The sequence below is a fragment of the Puntigrus tetrazona genome, unplaced genomic scaffold, assembly GCF_018831695.1.
Source record: "Puntigrus tetrazona isolate hp1 unplaced genomic scaffold, ASM1883169v1 S000000846, whole genome shotgun sequence".
NCBI lineage: Eukaryota > Metazoa > Chordata > Actinopteri > Cypriniformes > Cyprinidae > Puntigrus > Puntigrus tetrazona.
This window is the reverse complement of record NW_025048446.1, coordinates 1,026,486-1,045,000: the sequence shown is the minus strand read 5'-3', so window position 1 is coordinate 1,045,000 and position 18,515 is coordinate 1,026,486. Positions and strand designations below refer to the sequence as shown.

The window sequence follows — 18,515 nt, the reverse complement described above, 5'->3', positions numbered from 1 at the left end:
ATCACATCCGACTGAAAAGCACCCCCCTGCCGCCCACGTTTACTGTAAGCATGAGTCAGGACGTACCTAGTGTTTGAGAGCGGGAGACGGGCCGCGGGCGGAGGACGAGAGAGGACGGGGAGGTGCTGGAGAGCCAGGAGAGAGTGATTCATGGGACGCTGAAGGAGACGGAGATCTCACTTTCTCCTGAGAACACAGAAACAGAAACTTTTTAGCTTCATTTAATCATAAAAAACTGCTTCGTGACCCAAATTCTGTGGATGTCTAATCAATTGAAAACACTAAAATGTAACTTAAATCTAATGTCAAATTTATGCAATCATTTCGCAGAAGTTTAACAAGAAGAATACAATACCAAATACTAATTTTCCACTTGATCTTTTAATGATTTCATACAATTATATTGTCTGTTTAGTTGAATTAACAATATTTTAACAATGCAATAATAATAATAATAATAATAATAAAAAAATTATAATAAAGGGGCCCCAATAAATGTGTCAAATATGATCCATGTTATTTTCCCCAGTTTCTGTGTTTTGGGTTGAAATATTTCTGGATTATGTTTTTAATTTTTGAAAAATATTTTACCACCCAAAATGCAGAAATCTTTAACAATGCAACAATTTATTACAATTTTAGTAACAAGGCAACCCTATTAAAGTCTCATTTAGTTTTTTTGGGAAATTGCATAATTGCCTCTTTCATTCTGTTTTTAATTATTTATTAAAATTATATTAATCAAAACAGGATCCCTAAAAAATTCTAAAAGAAATAATATAACAAAATAACAATTTCTTAACATTTTAACAATAATACTGCCCATAATACTGTCTACAGAAACTTTGCATTTTATGTTAGTTTCTGGATTCTATGCTTCGTGATTTTTCAAATTTTCTTTTTTTAATGGTGGTTATCGAATGCATGACATTTCAGTAAATCTTTTAAAACGCAATGAAATAAACTGGAACAATTCCTCACTTTAAGAAATCAAACCGTTTATTTAGTTCAAACTTCATATTTCAGTAGCAGTCTTTTACAGTTTAATATCACAGGCTCTAGTCATGTGACTTCTGTGATCCTGTATAACGGAAATGCTTGGAGTCAAGATATTTTTGATGAGCTATAGTTTACCAAATGGCATGAAAAAGCCATGTTTAAACACATCGGTGGTCAGTTTGGGACCGCGCTTTACGGGAAATGGGAGATGATTCCGTACCTGAGCGGGGCTCTTGCAGAGAGGTGAGCGAGGCTGAGAGCGAGGCGAGGAAGAGCCTTCTCTGGACGGATTCTTCCGGAGCACCGGAGAGCTGTTCAGTCCGTTCCCTTCCGTCGATCTGGGAGAGACTCCTGCGGGGGACACACTTTTCTGCAAACAAACGGTGTCATGCATCAGCAAAAAAACAACCAATCAGCAGTGTTTGTCCATGCAAAAGTATGTCTCCTTCAACAGGAAGCAGTAGGAATTAAAGGTATCATTTATAGTATCGTAAATCATTTTTGCTAAAATTATTAGTTAAATTGATGATATCAAGTATAGCATGTTTTTTGGGGGGGATGAATAGTTTGATCAGGAACAAACTTCTTTTCTTTAGGTTTCACATGTATTTACATTAACCTTTTATTACAATTTTCTGTTTCTGTTTATCAGGTAAACATGTTGTGATGCCAGATTAAGCCTTTATGACTAATGTTTTTGATTTATTAACCTAGTTAAACTGTTAAAACATCGCTATTGTGTTTGATCAATAGTTTCTGTATTTTCAACATGACCTTGTAGGAAAATATATGAACCCAGGTATCATGATACATCTAACTGACATTTTTGTCAATGAATATTACTAAGTTTATAAATCAGAACCGAAGCTTGTGACAGCTGCATAAAGGAAAAAACGGGAAAGTGATTAACTCATACCTCTTTATTGCTGTCTCTTCTGAGTGTGTCTTCATTTTTACCGCCACTTTCCTGTAGAACACACACATGATCAGATCAAGCCAATCATGAACTCATTATACTTAGTGAGACTGAATGAAAAAAAAAAATGTAGACTGTATCTCAGATAATTCTCTTCAAACATTTCTCAAAACGTCCTTGGATGTCAAGATACCAAAGAAAATAAAGTTAAATACAATAAAATATACATATAATACATATTATATATATATATATATATATATATATATATATATATATATATATATATATATATATATATATATATATATACATATATATATATATATATATATATATATATATATATATATATATATATATATATATATATATATATATATATATATATATATATATATATATATATATATATATATATATATATATATATATATATATATATATATATATATATATATATATATATATATATATATATATATATATATATATTATATATATATATATATTTTTTTTTTTTTAAACTAGAAATGCTACCTTGGCAACTAACTGGAATAGGTTTAAGCTGAATCTCTAACATAACTGCAGATAAATAAAAACTAATACTAAACTAAAGCTAAAACCCAAATAATGATTAAATAGCAATAATATTAATACAAAAAAGGACAAAAGCAGATAACAAAAATTTTAGAAAGAAAATATTAAAAAGTAAAATAAAAATATTCAAAACATTAATAATATAACTGTACTAAAAACTCAATATTAACTTATTAAAAAAAAATTCCATGAAATTTCAATCACAATGCATATAACTACATTACTTTTATATGTTTTATATAATCCTACTGTATGACGACCGTTCACACATTTGTGTCTATATTTTATTTCTCCGATATCTTTATCGATACTTAAACCGACGCTCTCCAGACTGATGAAAGAGCATCATCTGAGCAGATTTCCTCTGGTTTGGTGAGTGAATTCACAAGTCGGTGAATCAGGGATAAAATGATATCGCTTTAAATAAATAATGAGCATTAATATTCAGTGGCAGTCAGCGGTCCTGTGATGTAATTTAGCTGAACACGAAAATCACACAGACTGCAGGATGAACTCAGACGCATCTTAAAGAGAGCGCTTTTAAAGCGCGAGGCGAGGAAGCAGCGGCTCACCCGCCGTGTTCGTCCCGTGCCGCTCGGGTCCGCGCCGCCCCGTTTATTGTCCATGTCGGTGTGAGAGGATGAGGAAGAGGAAGAGGGAGGAGGAGGAAGACTCAGACGCAGCCCCGCAGACCGATGACCCACCGGAGAGCCGCTGCCGCTCTGAAACACACACACACCACATAAACAGTCATCTCACACTTCTGTTTTTAAGGTCAAAGTACTGTATAATATGCAACCATTTAATTCTAAAAATGTTTTAAATATTAATTCATTCGTTCATTAATTAATAGGCAGTCTTAAAACTTTAAAACGTTTTCATACTCTGGCATTTAAGAGCTGTTTTATGAATCTAGTCAGTGTTACTTTTTTATGTGTAAAATTAGTTTTATCTTGATTATACTTCAGTAAACAATTGTGCTCAAAAAATACATTTTGATTTGATTTATTCAATATTTAAAATATACAAATATTAATATATATAATCACTTATCTTGACAAATATTAGAAACCTCTTTATATTTATGGCTGTGCATTAATTTTGATTAAATTTAATTGGATTTAACTTTATTGTCATTGTGAAGGTTTTAACATGTTTTTGTTGGAAATTTAATCCAGGAATGGTTTTGGGAGAATAAATTAAATATTTTAGAAATTACAAAATAAAATGTATAAAATGTATTGCTTTGCTTTTTATTTGCATCTTGACATGAAAAAGATTTTTCATGCTTTTTATTTGCATCTTGACATTAGCATAAAAAAAAAAAAAGATTTTTCATGACAAATGAACTGCCTCGCATTATATGTAACACTTGCATAAACACTACAGCTCTTTGTTAGAGCCATAAATAACAAACATATTTATAATACATTTTTTGATATTAAGAGTGATTATGTCTATTAATGTATTAATCTTTATACTGTATCGCATGACTTTAGCCAATTTCATATCACATCATGTAGAAAACTATTCATTTCATTAGAAAGAAGGAAGGGTGAACGGAAAAGGTTTAATTTATATTTAATTAGAATAATGATCACGTGCCAATAGTTCCTCATTTTTGTTTTTACAACATGAGAAATTAAAAGTAAACCGTCAGACTGCACAATTATGGTTCTGTAAGTAAAATCCACAAATGCACGATTCCTATGGAAACTGTGAAAAAAGATTTAATCAAACATAAAAAACAAAACAAAAATATTAAAACAAGATCAGTAAAAAAAAAAAAAAAATAAAAAAATAATAATAATTCCATGACAATTGGATGCACGTCAAATACTACTAATTCGAGAAAATGCTATTCTATACAAAAATCCAGTTGAACACAGAATTCAACCGGCAGTGCAATCCTTACAGAAAACAGGAGCATGCAAAAAAAAAAAAAGAATGAGAAGATGAGTATTCACAAAACACCTCCGAACATACTCACCCTGTTTGGAGCTCCATCTACAGAAATGAAGAGAGACACAGAAGGATTGACTCATTGAGATACGGTGATCCTGTTATCTTGAGCATACACAATATAATATCAGGAATATCCCAGATTAATCTCAGTCTAATATCTATGGAGCAAATCTCGGGCATGCTGTCGCTTATAGAAAATAAAAAAGCAAAAATCTCATTTATAGTAACGTCTGTGGGTTTTTATTTTAAAATGTTGCTTTTTAAGCTGTCTAGTCTAAATAATCATTTTGAGGTATACTTGAGGAATACTTTCATGTCATTGCTGTGAATGGAGTTTGATGCGTGTTTCCACGTCTGGATACACATGCTACGCAAATTCAGGCCTCAAGGGGTAGTGTTAACGGTAGTTTTGAACAAATAAATGGTCCCACAAGAAATGCGATCATTTGAAAATACTACAGATTAAAAGTACTAATAGATTTCCACGCACCTCTGGAGTCCAGCGGCTCGGCATGAGTGAGGTCATCTTTAGGCGCCAGGTGTGGGGGAAACGGGAAGGCCCCGGGAAGAGCCATGAGGCTCGCACCCGCTCCCAGGGTCAGACCTGAGGGGTGTGGCGTCAGAGGGAAGCCCGGGGCATGATGGGATAGATGCTGGAACTGCTGCTGCTATGAGGTGGGGATGGAGAGAAAAATGGTTAAAACCTGACAGTTTATGTACTACACACACACACACACACACACACACATATATATATGTGTGTGTGTGTGTGTGTGTGTGTGTGTGTGTATATATATACATTGACATTAAAAGACTATATAAGGATCATAATGTAGAGCCCAAAAATACTAATTTATTGTCATTTTAAATCTTTACCAATCTTTGTCATTATCCTTCAAACCACTAGGTTTTAATAACATCATTTAAAGTGTAATGAAATTTAGAAAAATTTAGAAATTTCTTGTATATAGTTTCATGTGTACAAGTCTTGTATATTGTATATTTTATACTATGTATATTGTTTATTATAGCCAGTATAAAAATATATTTAAAAAAATCCAAATATGTCCAAATACAGATTATATGGCTACATCTGAAAATCAATTTCAGTATAAATGTGATACTGTTATACTGTAGTTTTATTAATAGTCCTAATTATATTTACATATATTTTTTTATCTATCTATCTATCTATCTATCTATCTATCTATCTATCTATCTATCTATCTATCTATCTATCTGTCTATCTATCTATCTAGTTTAATTAACTATAATAGCCAGTATAGATAGAGTGGAGATCTGACTGTAATGACATAAATCAGGCTGTAATGAAGGAGAGGAGGGTGAACAGACTCACCCCTATGATAGCGTTGAGCTCGGCCATGCTAACATGTTTGGATCTTTCCACCGCTTGAGCCACCTGATGCTGATGCTGCAAAAACACACATATTCACACAAGAAACATGAGTAAAACCAACCAAGCTAATGGACAAGATATTCAAAGATCTAGAGCAAACATGCAAAGCTGCTCCCGAGGCGAAACCTGCTACACCGCAGCACCTTTCACTGTGAAAAACCACAAACAAAGCAGAAGCGCATGTGCCACAAACAGCAGGTCAACTGAAAAGAGTTGTTGTTGTTGTCTCTGTGGCAGGCCTGACGTTCCCAGAGGGCCTTACGATTACAAAATAACCAAACCCACTCAGCGAGGCCTAGAAAAGAAGAGTATGAAATATTGATCTAGGAAGAGGTGCGCAATTGGAAGCTCTCTGTTGATGACCACCTCTGCTGTAAATAATTCATGTGTAAATAGCCCACGGGGGGAGAACAGCTCGGAGAGGGTCTGTGTGCGTGTGTGCGTGCGTGTGTGTGTGTGTGTGTGTGTGTGTGTGTGTGTGTGTGTGTGTGTGTGTGCGCGCTCACCTCTTGGGATAGCAGTGGAATGATCTGAGTGCATATAGCACTGAGCCGCTTTACAATCTCTGCCTGCAGAAACAAACACACAAATTCCCATCAAACAACAGACGACACGGTAAAGAAAACAGTCAGGCTAATTGAGGTTTATTGGTTTGTTTCTCTAATAGAACCCTAGCTGATGCCTTCACCACCGCTTTCACATTAATATTGTAGTTTATTATTATTATTATTATGTGTAGAGAAGTTTTTTCAACTCTGTATGTTTGATAGGTTTTGTTAAAAAAAAAAAAATAATAAACGTACAAAAAAACCCTAAAATAATAAAATACATTCAAAAAAATTAACATAATAAAAAATGAAGAAGAAAAAACCCCAATCGAACAATGGATGATGGAAGGATGGATAAATAGATCAAGGGAATGATAGAATAGTAGACAGAATTATAGAATGATATATAAAATGATACAACAAAGATTATTATTTAAGATAATAATAAAAGCCTTAAAAAACACACAAAAAAAACTATAATATAAAATTGAATAATAGAGAAAAATGATAGCACAATCAAACGAGGGATGATGGAGGGATGGATAAGTAGAACAACGGAATGATAGAAAAAAAACAACAGAATGATGAAACAAAAGATAAAATAAATGAAAAATACAATATAATATAAAATGAACTAAAATGATATAAAAATCTACTGATGAATGATGTAAGGATGGATAAATACAACAGAATGAATCAAAAAAGAACGACAGAACAATAGATAGATGGATAGACAGATATATGGATAGACAGACAGACAGATAGATAGATAGATAGATAGATAGATAGATAGATAGATAGATAGATAGATAGATAGATAGATAGATAGATAGACTGATAAAACCGTTTTTAATACAATGAGTGCTCTCACACACACACACACACACACACACACACACACACACACAGATCACGTATGTACACACTTCTATACAGGCTGATCCCACACACTCTGACCCACATACACTCTCAAATCCAGGCATTTCCAACAGATGGCCTGGAAAACGAGGAGAGATGCAGGGGTCTTATCTGGATTAGCCCACTCTAGCGTGCATGTGTGTGTGTGTGTGTGTGTTTGCTCATATAGAGTAGTCAGGCTTAAACCCTGCCTCGGAGTAAATACCCAACAAAACACTGAATCAGGCACATCGCATGTACACAGCACACCCCTCCTCCAAATGACCAAGACAACTGGAAAAAGACAAACCTTAAGCTTTCTTTGCTTGAGGAAACGCTGATAGTTTTAGCTCTGCTTTTAAAGCTACCATGAAACAGCACACAGCATACACACACATTATAAATAATACACATACATATAATGTAAGAGACCTCATTTTCACATGAATTCCAAGATTCATGAAAAATGTATCAAAACGTCTAGAAAAAGCAGGATAATAAAAAAAAAGCAGTTGTAATAACTCGAAATGTTTCTTGAGCAAATCAGTATATTAAAAGGATCACAGAGACTGGAGTAATGATGCTGAAAATTCAGCTTTGCATCACAAAAATTGCATTCAAATAGATAACAGTTATATTAAATTACAATAATTTCTCGAAACATCACCGTTTCACTATATGTTGAGCTGAATGAACGAACAGAACGCGTAAAATGTCTGCGCCGGAGCCTCTATCAAACCCTTGATCGCGTCGTTTCAGCGTGACCGTCCCCGCAATTAGCGTTTGGTTCATTCCCACACACAAGGACACCTCAGACTGCAAAGATCACGCTGATCTGTAATGAAATCAGACTGAAACGGCACATCAGTCACTCACCTGCTTCTGCATTTCGATGTTCAGCCCGTAAGACATTTCATAATACTGCGGAAGAAAACAAGGGCACTTCAATTACGCGACATAAATCCCAATTACATCCAGCCGAACGACAGAAATGCTCTACATGTGTTACCAGAGGCCAGAAATGACCCACATTCATAGTGAAAGACCTGACACTCATTTCTCTTTCATATTAATGAGTGCACATCATCATTTGTATCCATGCATTTGCCTGACGCCTTTATCCAAAGTGATTTATGAATTCAGGTTATGCGTTCGATACTGATTAACTGAGCCAGAGTATCTTAACTCCATCATTTATCTTTTTTTTTTTTGTACTTTTCAGACATTTTTAGCACAGTTAATGAAATGGTGTCACGCGTGCATTTTCATTTTGCAAAAACTTGTCTGATTACACTGCATGGACTTGCCTTATGGAACAAATACAGTTAATAAAAATAGCAATGAAATAAAATACTAAACGGCAACACAAAATGCAGTATGGCATAGTGCCTTTATCAGCAAAAAATGTAATTGTATGGGCATACAATTTTACACTATGCATAAAATAAAAAATAAAAAAAATTTATTATAAATTTAGATATTTTTTTCTTTTAAATTTCAAATAAATTCAAAATGTAAAATAAAATAAGCTTAAAATTTCCCAATAACTTTTTTTAGTATGCATAGCACATGATCAGACTCCAAAAATTAAGTAACTGTAATTACATTACAATTTGATACTTGAAATCAGACTACAGTTACCTTTGATTACATAATAACTTAATTACATAATAAGTCATAATTTATTGACTCCCAAATTCTTCTCTTTTATCTTTTAACAATATTATACTATTTAAATAAATGTGGCAAACAAATTAAAAGTAATCTAAAGTGTATTACACAAAATGTGTGTAATGGATTACCTTAGTAACTGTGATTTTATATATATACAAAAACATATTGTTTTTATATATATATATATATATATATATATATATATATATATAGTAAAAACCACACTAATAATAATTTTATTATTATTATTCATTTAAAAAAAAATAATATATATATATATATATATATATATATATATATATATATATATATATATATATATATATATATATATATTTTTTTTTTTTTTTAATTAATTTTTAATGAATAATAATTATAATAAAATTATTATTAGTGTGGTTTTTGACTATGCATTGCCATTATATTGGTCAACAACATACTGGCCACTAAAAAGAAACCACAAAAAAAACTGCTAACCACAAGTATCACCTCTGTCATAGATAAGGATTATGGGTAATGTTGTTAGATGTCACTCTTACCATGATATAATGTCTGTGCATCTCTGTTTTCTCACTCGCCAACTTCTCACATTCCAGCTTCAGACTGAAAAACAGAAAACGACACGCAACGTGAGGTCATGTGACGCTCTGCCCTCGTCATGTGACACCGGTCTATAGGCCACAGAAGCACATTTATTACCGCTTTTCCTAAAGCCGATCCCATTTTATAATGTACAGTGATGTTTACTGTTCTAAAGAAAGACGTTCAGTAGCTGTTGTAATTGCTCCTAATGAGACTATCAGGATTAGCTGGCTAATAGTCTGTATCAGCTAATACAGGCGTTTCTAGTCGCTGGAGTGATTTTAGAGCATTACGATTAGATAATCTCATCAGCTTTGCGCAGGTGATACCAACTGCAGTTCAGAGAGGACGGCGATCATCATACAGATCTTGAACCGCGACAGAATTGAATAAAACGCAGATGCAATTACGGCAAATGAAGCAAACAGCCGTAAACATCAAGGAACACGGGAAGCTTTTCCACATCGCTTTTTTTCGATTTTATGAGTCACTTGAGATATATCTGGCGAGTTTGCGAATAATATTGCGATGAATCCTCCAGGATGAGGTGAAGTGAAGGTCGTGCGTCTGTACCTGTGATACTGGGCCTGGAACAGCTGGAATTCCTCTTTTATATGGTCCAGAGTTTCCAGGACTGTGAATTTCATGCCGGCGTGGCCTGACACCAGCGGAGCCTGGAAACACACGAGTATTGTCAGCCTTCGTTTAGCCCATTATTTACCATTTCTACATTGTAATGGGATTACATTGCTAATTACTCTGTATGGAGTAATCACGTTAGGTAATCTCAGGAGGACAATACAAGGATAGATGGCAAAATGCATTCTCAGTTCTTTATTATTTTCATGATGATGCCATGTAAAATACACGTTTTGTGTTATTAAGCTATATTACGTTATTATGTTTTCAAATAGCGTCAATTATTTTCACTTTGCAAAACATTGCATATGATTAAGATGTCTGGACTTGCCTCATGCCCTTTTAATTGCAATGAAATAATATAATAGATAATATAACAAATGACAAAATATGGACCTGCATAGATCTAATCTTTTTTTTTATTTTGTTATTTTGTTTTTTTTTTTTTTTTTTTCATTTTGCAAAACATCTTGCATATAAAAACATGGTAAAAAAAAACAAAAAAAACAAGTACTTTTCATAATGTAATTATGCTCTATTTTTGAGCACGAATTGTACTTAATATACAAAAAATTATTCTTTAGTTCTGTTTAAGATCAATTAAGTGACTCAACTGTGCTATTTTGAGACGCGATGAATATGAACTATAATGCACTTTTAACATACAACCTTTGTATTTAAAAAAATTTATTTAGTTACCACTTTTTTTACCACTATTGTATGAAAGATGGTTTCAATTGTGCTACAAAAGTGGTAACTAAATACACTTTTAAAAACAAAGGGTGTATGTTAAAAGTGCATTTTAATTAGGTGTCTCAAAGTTTGCCAAAACATTGAATAACCACAGACACACTGTGCCACATTTTCTTAGTACATCATTAACAAATGACAACAAATGGCAGCACTTCAATTTCATTTAGTTCACGAAGTGAGTGCTTGTGTGCGATCCAAAAGAAAGCGGGTGCCACGAACATGCAAAGCCAGTTTTCCTGTTGGATGTGAGATTAGCCATGGTTAACCAAACCTGTACATGCTAGTCAATTTGCCTTAAATTACAGGGGGGAAAAAAACTAATCTGATTATAGTAAGGCATCATGATGAGATATTAAGCGGAACTGTGACCCAAAACAATAAAGTTTGACTTAATAAAAAAACCTAATGCTAATATTACTTATGCTTAAGTTACATTTAGATACCTCACTGTCAGATACCAGGTAATGCCATTAAGAGTATAAAAACAATCAATGCCAGCCATAATAATTCATCACACGCTCTAACTATCACAAACAGATGTTTAACTGAACTCAAACATTAAAAAAACTTGGTGTCGGTGGGATTACCCAATGAAATCCTCAAAGACGCACGCACACGCACACACACACACACACACACACACACACTGACTGCACAAAAGAGGTTTCACTTCATGAGTAAAGAGACACTTTATATGGCCCTGCCGTTGACAATAAATGCTTTGTTTCGTCAGCTTTATCAAAAACACAAGACCGACTGCAGGCACATATTCAATATTCACCTTGATATGACCCCTGATAGAAACCAGACCATCACTAACAGCTAACAGCATGCCTTACAAACTATGACAAGAATTGTCTGTTAGACAATGCCGGCAAATCATGATGCATGTGGACTTGCAGTATGTCTTTCGTAATAAAATGACAAAACAAAACAAAAAAAGCTAATAAGAAAAAATAAAAATAAACATATTGTCTGTTAGACAATGGCAACAAATGATTATGTGCGTATGGAGTGCCACTATGCCTTTTATTAAATAAATTAGAACAAAATAAAAAAAAATTGTTCAAAACAATGACAAACAATGATGATGTACGAGTTTGCAATATGCCTTTTTCATCAAAATGAAAGAAATAACATTATGACTGTAAGTCCTACTGACAAGCACTTTACATCAAAATAACATAAATATATATTAAATAAAAAATAGATATTATATATTAAATTAAATAAAAAGATAACTAAATATTTTTCCTTAAAATTAAATAAATAAATACATAAATTAATTAAAATAAAATAGCATTTTGTCTGTTAGTCCTTGCCATCAAAAATAACTTTTAATTAATTTAACAATGTATTATAATAAACTAATTAGTTGATTAGACATGCCAAATATGATACTTGCACTATGCCTTTTGCATCTAAATGAAAAAATATTTTGTCTGATAGGCCATGGCAACAAACGCTACACTGAGACGTATATGCTGGGATACGGTGAGGAGATATTCAGGCTTTGGTCAGTAAACAAGAGGGCGTTGTACCGAGAGCCGAGTACAGCGGGACAGAGCCATGAATTGTCACACAGACTGTTTCTCTCACACCAGCCCTGAAAGAACGCAGTCATCTATCTCACACTGTTTACTGTGCAGGGCACTTTCAGACAAGAGATAGAGACGGAGAGGGGAGGGGGAAATCACAGAGCCGTGAATAACCGTAGGCTGCTGAAATATTCAGCACATGTGGCACAAATACAAGAGCGGTAACAGCCGTGTGTGTGCAAACGACACATGAACCTGCTGCGTTCCCAATCCATGCTTCCTGTGCGGATTGCTGCTATTGGCAAAAACAGAACAGTTCGGCGGGGAAAAACAAGCACATCTGTTCGGAGCGATCGTCTCATTCCAGGAGACTGAATCTGCACTGTACATCAGCTCTGATGAGCAGCTTGTTAGGGTCTCGATACACAATACTGCTCTGATGAGAACTGACACCATGCACCGCTGCCTCCAACGCACACACACACACACACACACACACACACACACACACACACACACGCACACGCACACACACACGCACACACTCACTCGTGCAGCCGCTGCACTTTATCTGTTTATTAGCGCTGTTCATTTTAAATCTTCATTCGATGGCGCCAATTATCAAAAATAACAAAACTAAACATGATTATTAAAAGAACTGCTCAAACGAACATAAAAATACACTCACCCTCAGGTCATGCAAGACATAGATGAGATTGGGAGAAGCTTGGATGCTCTCGAGTGAATGGGTGCCGTCAGAATGAGAGTCTAAACAGCTGATAAAAACCACACCACTGCTGTCCATCAATTAATAACTTCTCGGGAGAAAAGCCGTTGGTTCGTAAGAATCGAATTCATCCTTTTTGAATTCAGACCACAGGTTTTGGCTAGATTATGAATCCTCTACACATAATATAGCTTGCTCCAGTGAAAAAGTCATCTCGACTGAATCGGGAGAGAAATATGCGCAGATCGAGCAAACAGTGCAAAACAGATCTAAACAAACACGGGTGGATATTGATGTGAGAGGAAGACTTCGTCACTGGAGGAAGCGTTCAGTATCAATAACGCCGACTTATATTTTTGCCAGAAGCGACAGCTAAAATGCCTCGAGGAGCTTGTTTTGCACAAGCATGCAGCTTTTCACATCACATCGATGTGGTGCGGATTACTTGTGGGTTATTGCAATGTTTCTAATCAGCGGTTCAGACTCTCATTCTGACGGCACCCATTCACTGCAGAGGATCTATTGGTGAACAAGTGACGTAATGATAGGCTTCTTCGAATCTCCTGATTAAGAAAAAACGTCACCTGCGTCCCGGGATGGCCTGAGGGTGAGTAGAATTTCCTGTTTTCATTTTTAGGCGTACCATTCTTTCCATCTGAGAAATTCAAGCCTGAAGTACCACCTAAATGCATTTTTGGCTAAATCTGCAGTCAGCGCAGTCACAGATTCTGCTACGTGCGGTATGTTTCGACAAACCACATTTACTGAGAGCAGACGGCACGGAAGATCAAAGTCAGTGTTAACGGTCCGAGACGTCACATGACGGTCATATCACGTGTGAGCTGATAGAAAACGAACGCAGATCGAATCCAACAGCATTCGGCGTAAGCAGATCCTCTCTCTGCTATCAGACATCTCAATGATGAAAAACACAGTGAACTGTGGGTCAATGATGCCATGAAAGGACTTTATTTTGAATCATATTTTGAATAGTGCATTGTTTTGGATGTATGGGCATGGATTATGCCTTTTGTAACGCAACACGATAAAGTAAAGTGCTTTATAACAATGCATTTGAAGAAAATACCTGTAACAATAACAGAAAAGATGTTAATTTCCTCCCAGAAGGTTATCAATTTTCGTCGCTCTATTAAAAAGTGTCAAAATGTACGTCACGCTCACGAATGAAACGCCAACAAATCCCACCGTAACTATTTCTAATGTTTTTTTTTTGTAATTATCTTCAAAATGTGCACGTAAAAAAAGGTTTTGAGGGATGTTAGACTGTGTGTGATTTTTATGTCAAGCGTTAGTAGAGCTGGTGTGCGCTAAAACCAGATCTGATCATTAACACCATCGACGTAATGATAGTAAATACGGCGCAGATGGTGAAAGATGCACAAACCGCGCACATATTCACACGCGAACATCGCTCATAAGCATATTCACACCATGCTGCTTCGTGTCCGAGGCTGCTTACATCTGGTGTTATCGTCACACTCGTGTTAACCCGTCACAAACGCGCGGTGCCGAGCGGAGTGCAACTGTACGGTTTACATTCACTTCCCCGCGCAGAAATTGATTTGCAAAAATAGCAAAAGAGTAACTGTACACTCCCACGAAGCAATGCAAAAAATAACATAAGTCTCTCTTTAAATGCGCAAACACATATGGCACATCTATCTAAACATTTTTAATAATTTATTGTTCTTATATTATTGGTCAACAGTCATTAGTTTCCTGAGCAATTCTTCCTTTTACGAATTGCACGGTAATTATCTTTTTTAAATAATTTCACATAATAATGTTTATTATGCATCTTTATACTGCTGGGCCCTTGAATGCTTGAATCTGATTGGCTCAGTTCCAAATCACTTACAACCATATATATATATATATATATATATATATATATATATATATATATAATCAATATGTTAAAAAACCACAGCTCATTTCCATATATTCCATGTGTGTATGCACACACATTAACTTACACGCTAATGTTGCTAGCACTACTCGGATGACTTTATCTGTTAAAAATAACTTAGTTAACGTTTCATTATTATCTGAACACTTTTGAGGGATGCACAGGCTCTTTCAGACTAATTCACACACTCTCTCTCTCTCTCTCTCCCACACACACACACACAAGCTTAGTTATTAACTAGTCTGCTATCAACGGCTCAAGCCTCTGTTATTAGGTCTAAAATTATGTTTTGGAATTAACAATGGAGGCACTGGATGAGGCGCGGAAGAAATAATCCTACTCACAATAGCGTTTTAAGTAGAAAAACTGGACAAATACCTTGAAATATATCATCTGGTGGATGTCTTGATGTGTGGCAACCGTAGTATAAGCGGAATAATTGACTCCGGGACGTTGAATTATAAGAAAAATAATGCACACCAGAGGTGGTGATGTGGTCCTTAAACAACAGCAAAGTGGCGCAAACCAAACTGACAATTATCCATGTTTTAAAATGTTTGATTTTAAAAAATGTAAACAATTCTCACTTGTGATATGTTGGTGTTATTATAGTTAACTAAACTAAAAACTGAAAAATTAAACCAATACCGAAAAAACCTCTTGTTACATAAAATAAAATAAATAATGCTACAATTATAAAAATTTAAATGTAAAAAAAATAATAATAATAATTTAAAATACAAAGAGACATTTTTACAGTCTCAATGATACTAAAATAACAATAAAATATACACCTAAAAAAATGCTAAATTTAGTTTAACTAACTAAAACTAAAATAAAATATTTAAAAAAATGCACAACGAAATTACTAAAACTTTAATTGAAATGAAAAATAAAAACTACCGATTAAAATGACAAAAATAATGTCAATGTAAAAAACAGTTCTAAATCTTTACAATGAATGGGATCCCAGGTGTAATCCAGGTGTAAAGCAGGCATGAGAGTCCTGTATCAGATCCGACAGGATTTTGAGAGCAGACAGAAGCTGCCCACTGGAGTCAGATCATCAGCGGCCCAGCAGGCAACAGCACACACAGTCATTACATATTACCACATACTGTCCGCTAAACACACAGATGTAAAAACAGCACACACTAACTAACCAAACCACATTTACACGCTCTCTAAAAGGCACTCATTATGCACACGAAAATTCCTCACTTTAAAGCTAATGCGTGTTACCACAAAACTGGGTCTCCACGGGCCTGTAATAACATGCCATCATAGCAAAGGTAGCTTTGAAGCGCAGCTCGGTGTGTGAGTGTGTGTGAGTGTGTGGTATCGTGTTGCCCGGTGACGATGATGGAACATGACATTTGCAGTGGAGAGTGGGGTGGCCTGGATCCATATGTAGCAACATGCAGCAATAACTCGAACAAACCATTCATTCAGCCGTCTATCCATCTGTCCATCCCTCCACCGCACAGAGCAAACTCAAGCCACAAATCTCTCCCTGTGTTCGTGAATGTCCTTCTACTGTATTTCTGCCTTGAATAATGCCTCATTGCTCCTCTTCTGCACATACACATCTGCCCACAAGTGTTTTACTAGCATTTTTTAATGTATCTAAAAAAATAAGAAAAATAATAAATGAATAAATATTATAATAAATTATAAAAATGTATATTATGATAAAAATATTATATATATATATATATATATATATATATATATATATATATATATATGTGTGTGTGTGTGTGTGTGTGTGTTGTGTAAAATATTTGTGCATTCATTTTATAGTTATTTCATTAATGCACATAATGTTATGTGTGTTTTATATATATATATATATATATATATATATATATATATATATATACACACACACACATATACATACACATATACATATATATATATATATATATATATATATATACACACACATATATATATATATATATATATATATATATATATATTATATTTTTTTTTTTTTTTTTTAATAAATCCAAATACGTACTAAATACAATAAAATTTATTTTAATAATTGCCATGTATGTATATGTAAAAAAATTATATTTCGTGCCAGTGTGCTTTGTGCTTAAATGTGTGCCAGCTTGAGGAGAAGGGCTTCCCCAACTAAGTTGTGGTTCCTCTTGAGATTTCTTGATTGTAAATTATCATAAATATAGATTCCCGTCACATACAGTAATGTATTCAACTAATATGTGCGGTGATATACAGTAACAATACATATTTACATAGCAATATATTTAACTAAAATATTACAAGTAAAAAGTGTAGTAAAGCCGTGGACGCAGATCAGAATCAAGCACAATCTAAAAGACGTAGGCTGTTTAATAACAGGCTCATTATATATATATATATAAACATGTCACGGTGACTGTAACGGGACTCCAGGCCTGTGTGTTTTCTCAGCCCGTGCATCAATCACTGAACCCATAACGCTGTAATTAACTCTTCGTCGTGACCTTAACCCTGACCCTAACACCAAACATAACGCACGTTTAAACGGGCCGCCGCGCGCAACTCGGCGATCCGCTAGAGACGATCTGGAACGGAAAGTTCATTAGGCTGCGGTACCTGGGGTCTTCCGTGCGGATACATGCTTCTGGAGGTCATCCACGGGGATCTCGATGGTCAGGACCGACACCGAACCCCCCCGCGTCCGCTGCGGAAATCAGCTTCGCTCTTCCGCGCTCCGAACGTTCCCGAGCAGCCGAAGAATTACAAGCTATCCGATGAAAAGTTTAAAAACGTTCTATTCGCCAGGATCAAACGCTCTTCCTCTTTATGACGCACAGTTACGGCGCGCTACAATGTAACAAGATCATCCTGTGCGGGGCGCGTGCACGACGAGCGCGCGTCGGAGATCAGAGGAACATAAACAGCGCTGACCTGCGCGCACACGCGTTCTGAATAATCAGCGAATCGGTTCGCTCGAACGATTCACTGATTCACTCGAGTCTCCTTAAAAATGTACCACGTTGTAGCCGAACTACCGTGGGTTTTGAGGAACTTGTCGCCGCCGCGATAGGAGAAATTCGCGTTACAGCAATGTCTGTTGAAGAATAAAACAGTATTTAAAAAAAAAAAAAAATTTAACCACAGACTTTTACATTCAAATGGTAAAACCGCGCAAACCCGTACGCAAATCCTGAGGTAACCTGGAGGTAAAATGTTAATTCTCTTCTGCGTCTGACTACAAATGGATCTTTTCTGTCGTCTGTAATGTTAATCATCAAGGTTTTAATATGTTTTTAAGGGCAAGTGTAGCCAGCGAGGTGAAACCTATTTACGAAC

The 18,515-nt window shown here is 35.0% G+C and overlaps 1 protein-coding gene across 3 annotated transcripts in view; it reads right to left on the bottom strand.

The window, feature by feature from the left end:
• The window catches only part of tle2c (TLE family member 2, transcriptional corepressor c), a 20,076-nt gene extending 1,964 nt beyond the window's left edge, over positions 1-18,112 (bottom strand). Inside the window, exons 1-12 of one of the 3 annotated variants that reach the window (XM_043233531.1) lie at positions 17,796-18,112; positions 10,172-10,272; positions 9,556-9,619; positions 8,219-8,263; positions 6,404-6,466; positions 5,838-5,912; positions 4,971-5,145; positions 4,506-4,522; positions 3,088-3,237; positions 1,916-1,966; positions 1,220-1,369; positions 67-186 (exon numbers count right to left, since the gene is read on the bottom strand). In XM_043233531.1, coding sequence (XP_043089466.1) covers positions 67-186; positions 1,220-1,369; positions 1,916-1,966; positions 3,088-3,237; positions 4,506-4,522; positions 4,971-5,145; positions 5,838-5,912; positions 6,404-6,466; positions 8,219-8,263; positions 9,556-9,619; positions 10,172-10,272; positions 17,796-17,834 — 1,050 coding nt within the window. In that variant the 5' untranslated portion in view covers positions 17,835-18,112. Of the gene's footprint in view, positions 1-66; positions 187-1,219; positions 1,370-1,915; positions 1,967-3,087; positions 3,238-4,505; positions 4,523-4,970; positions 5,149-5,837; positions 5,913-6,403; positions 6,467-8,218; positions 8,264-9,555; positions 9,620-10,171; positions 10,273-17,795 lie in introns of all 3 variants that reach the window. The other 2 variants (XM_043233530.1, XM_043233532.1) reach the window with 2 other exon arrangements.
• Between the last annotated feature and the right edge of the window lie 403 nt (positions 18,113-18,515).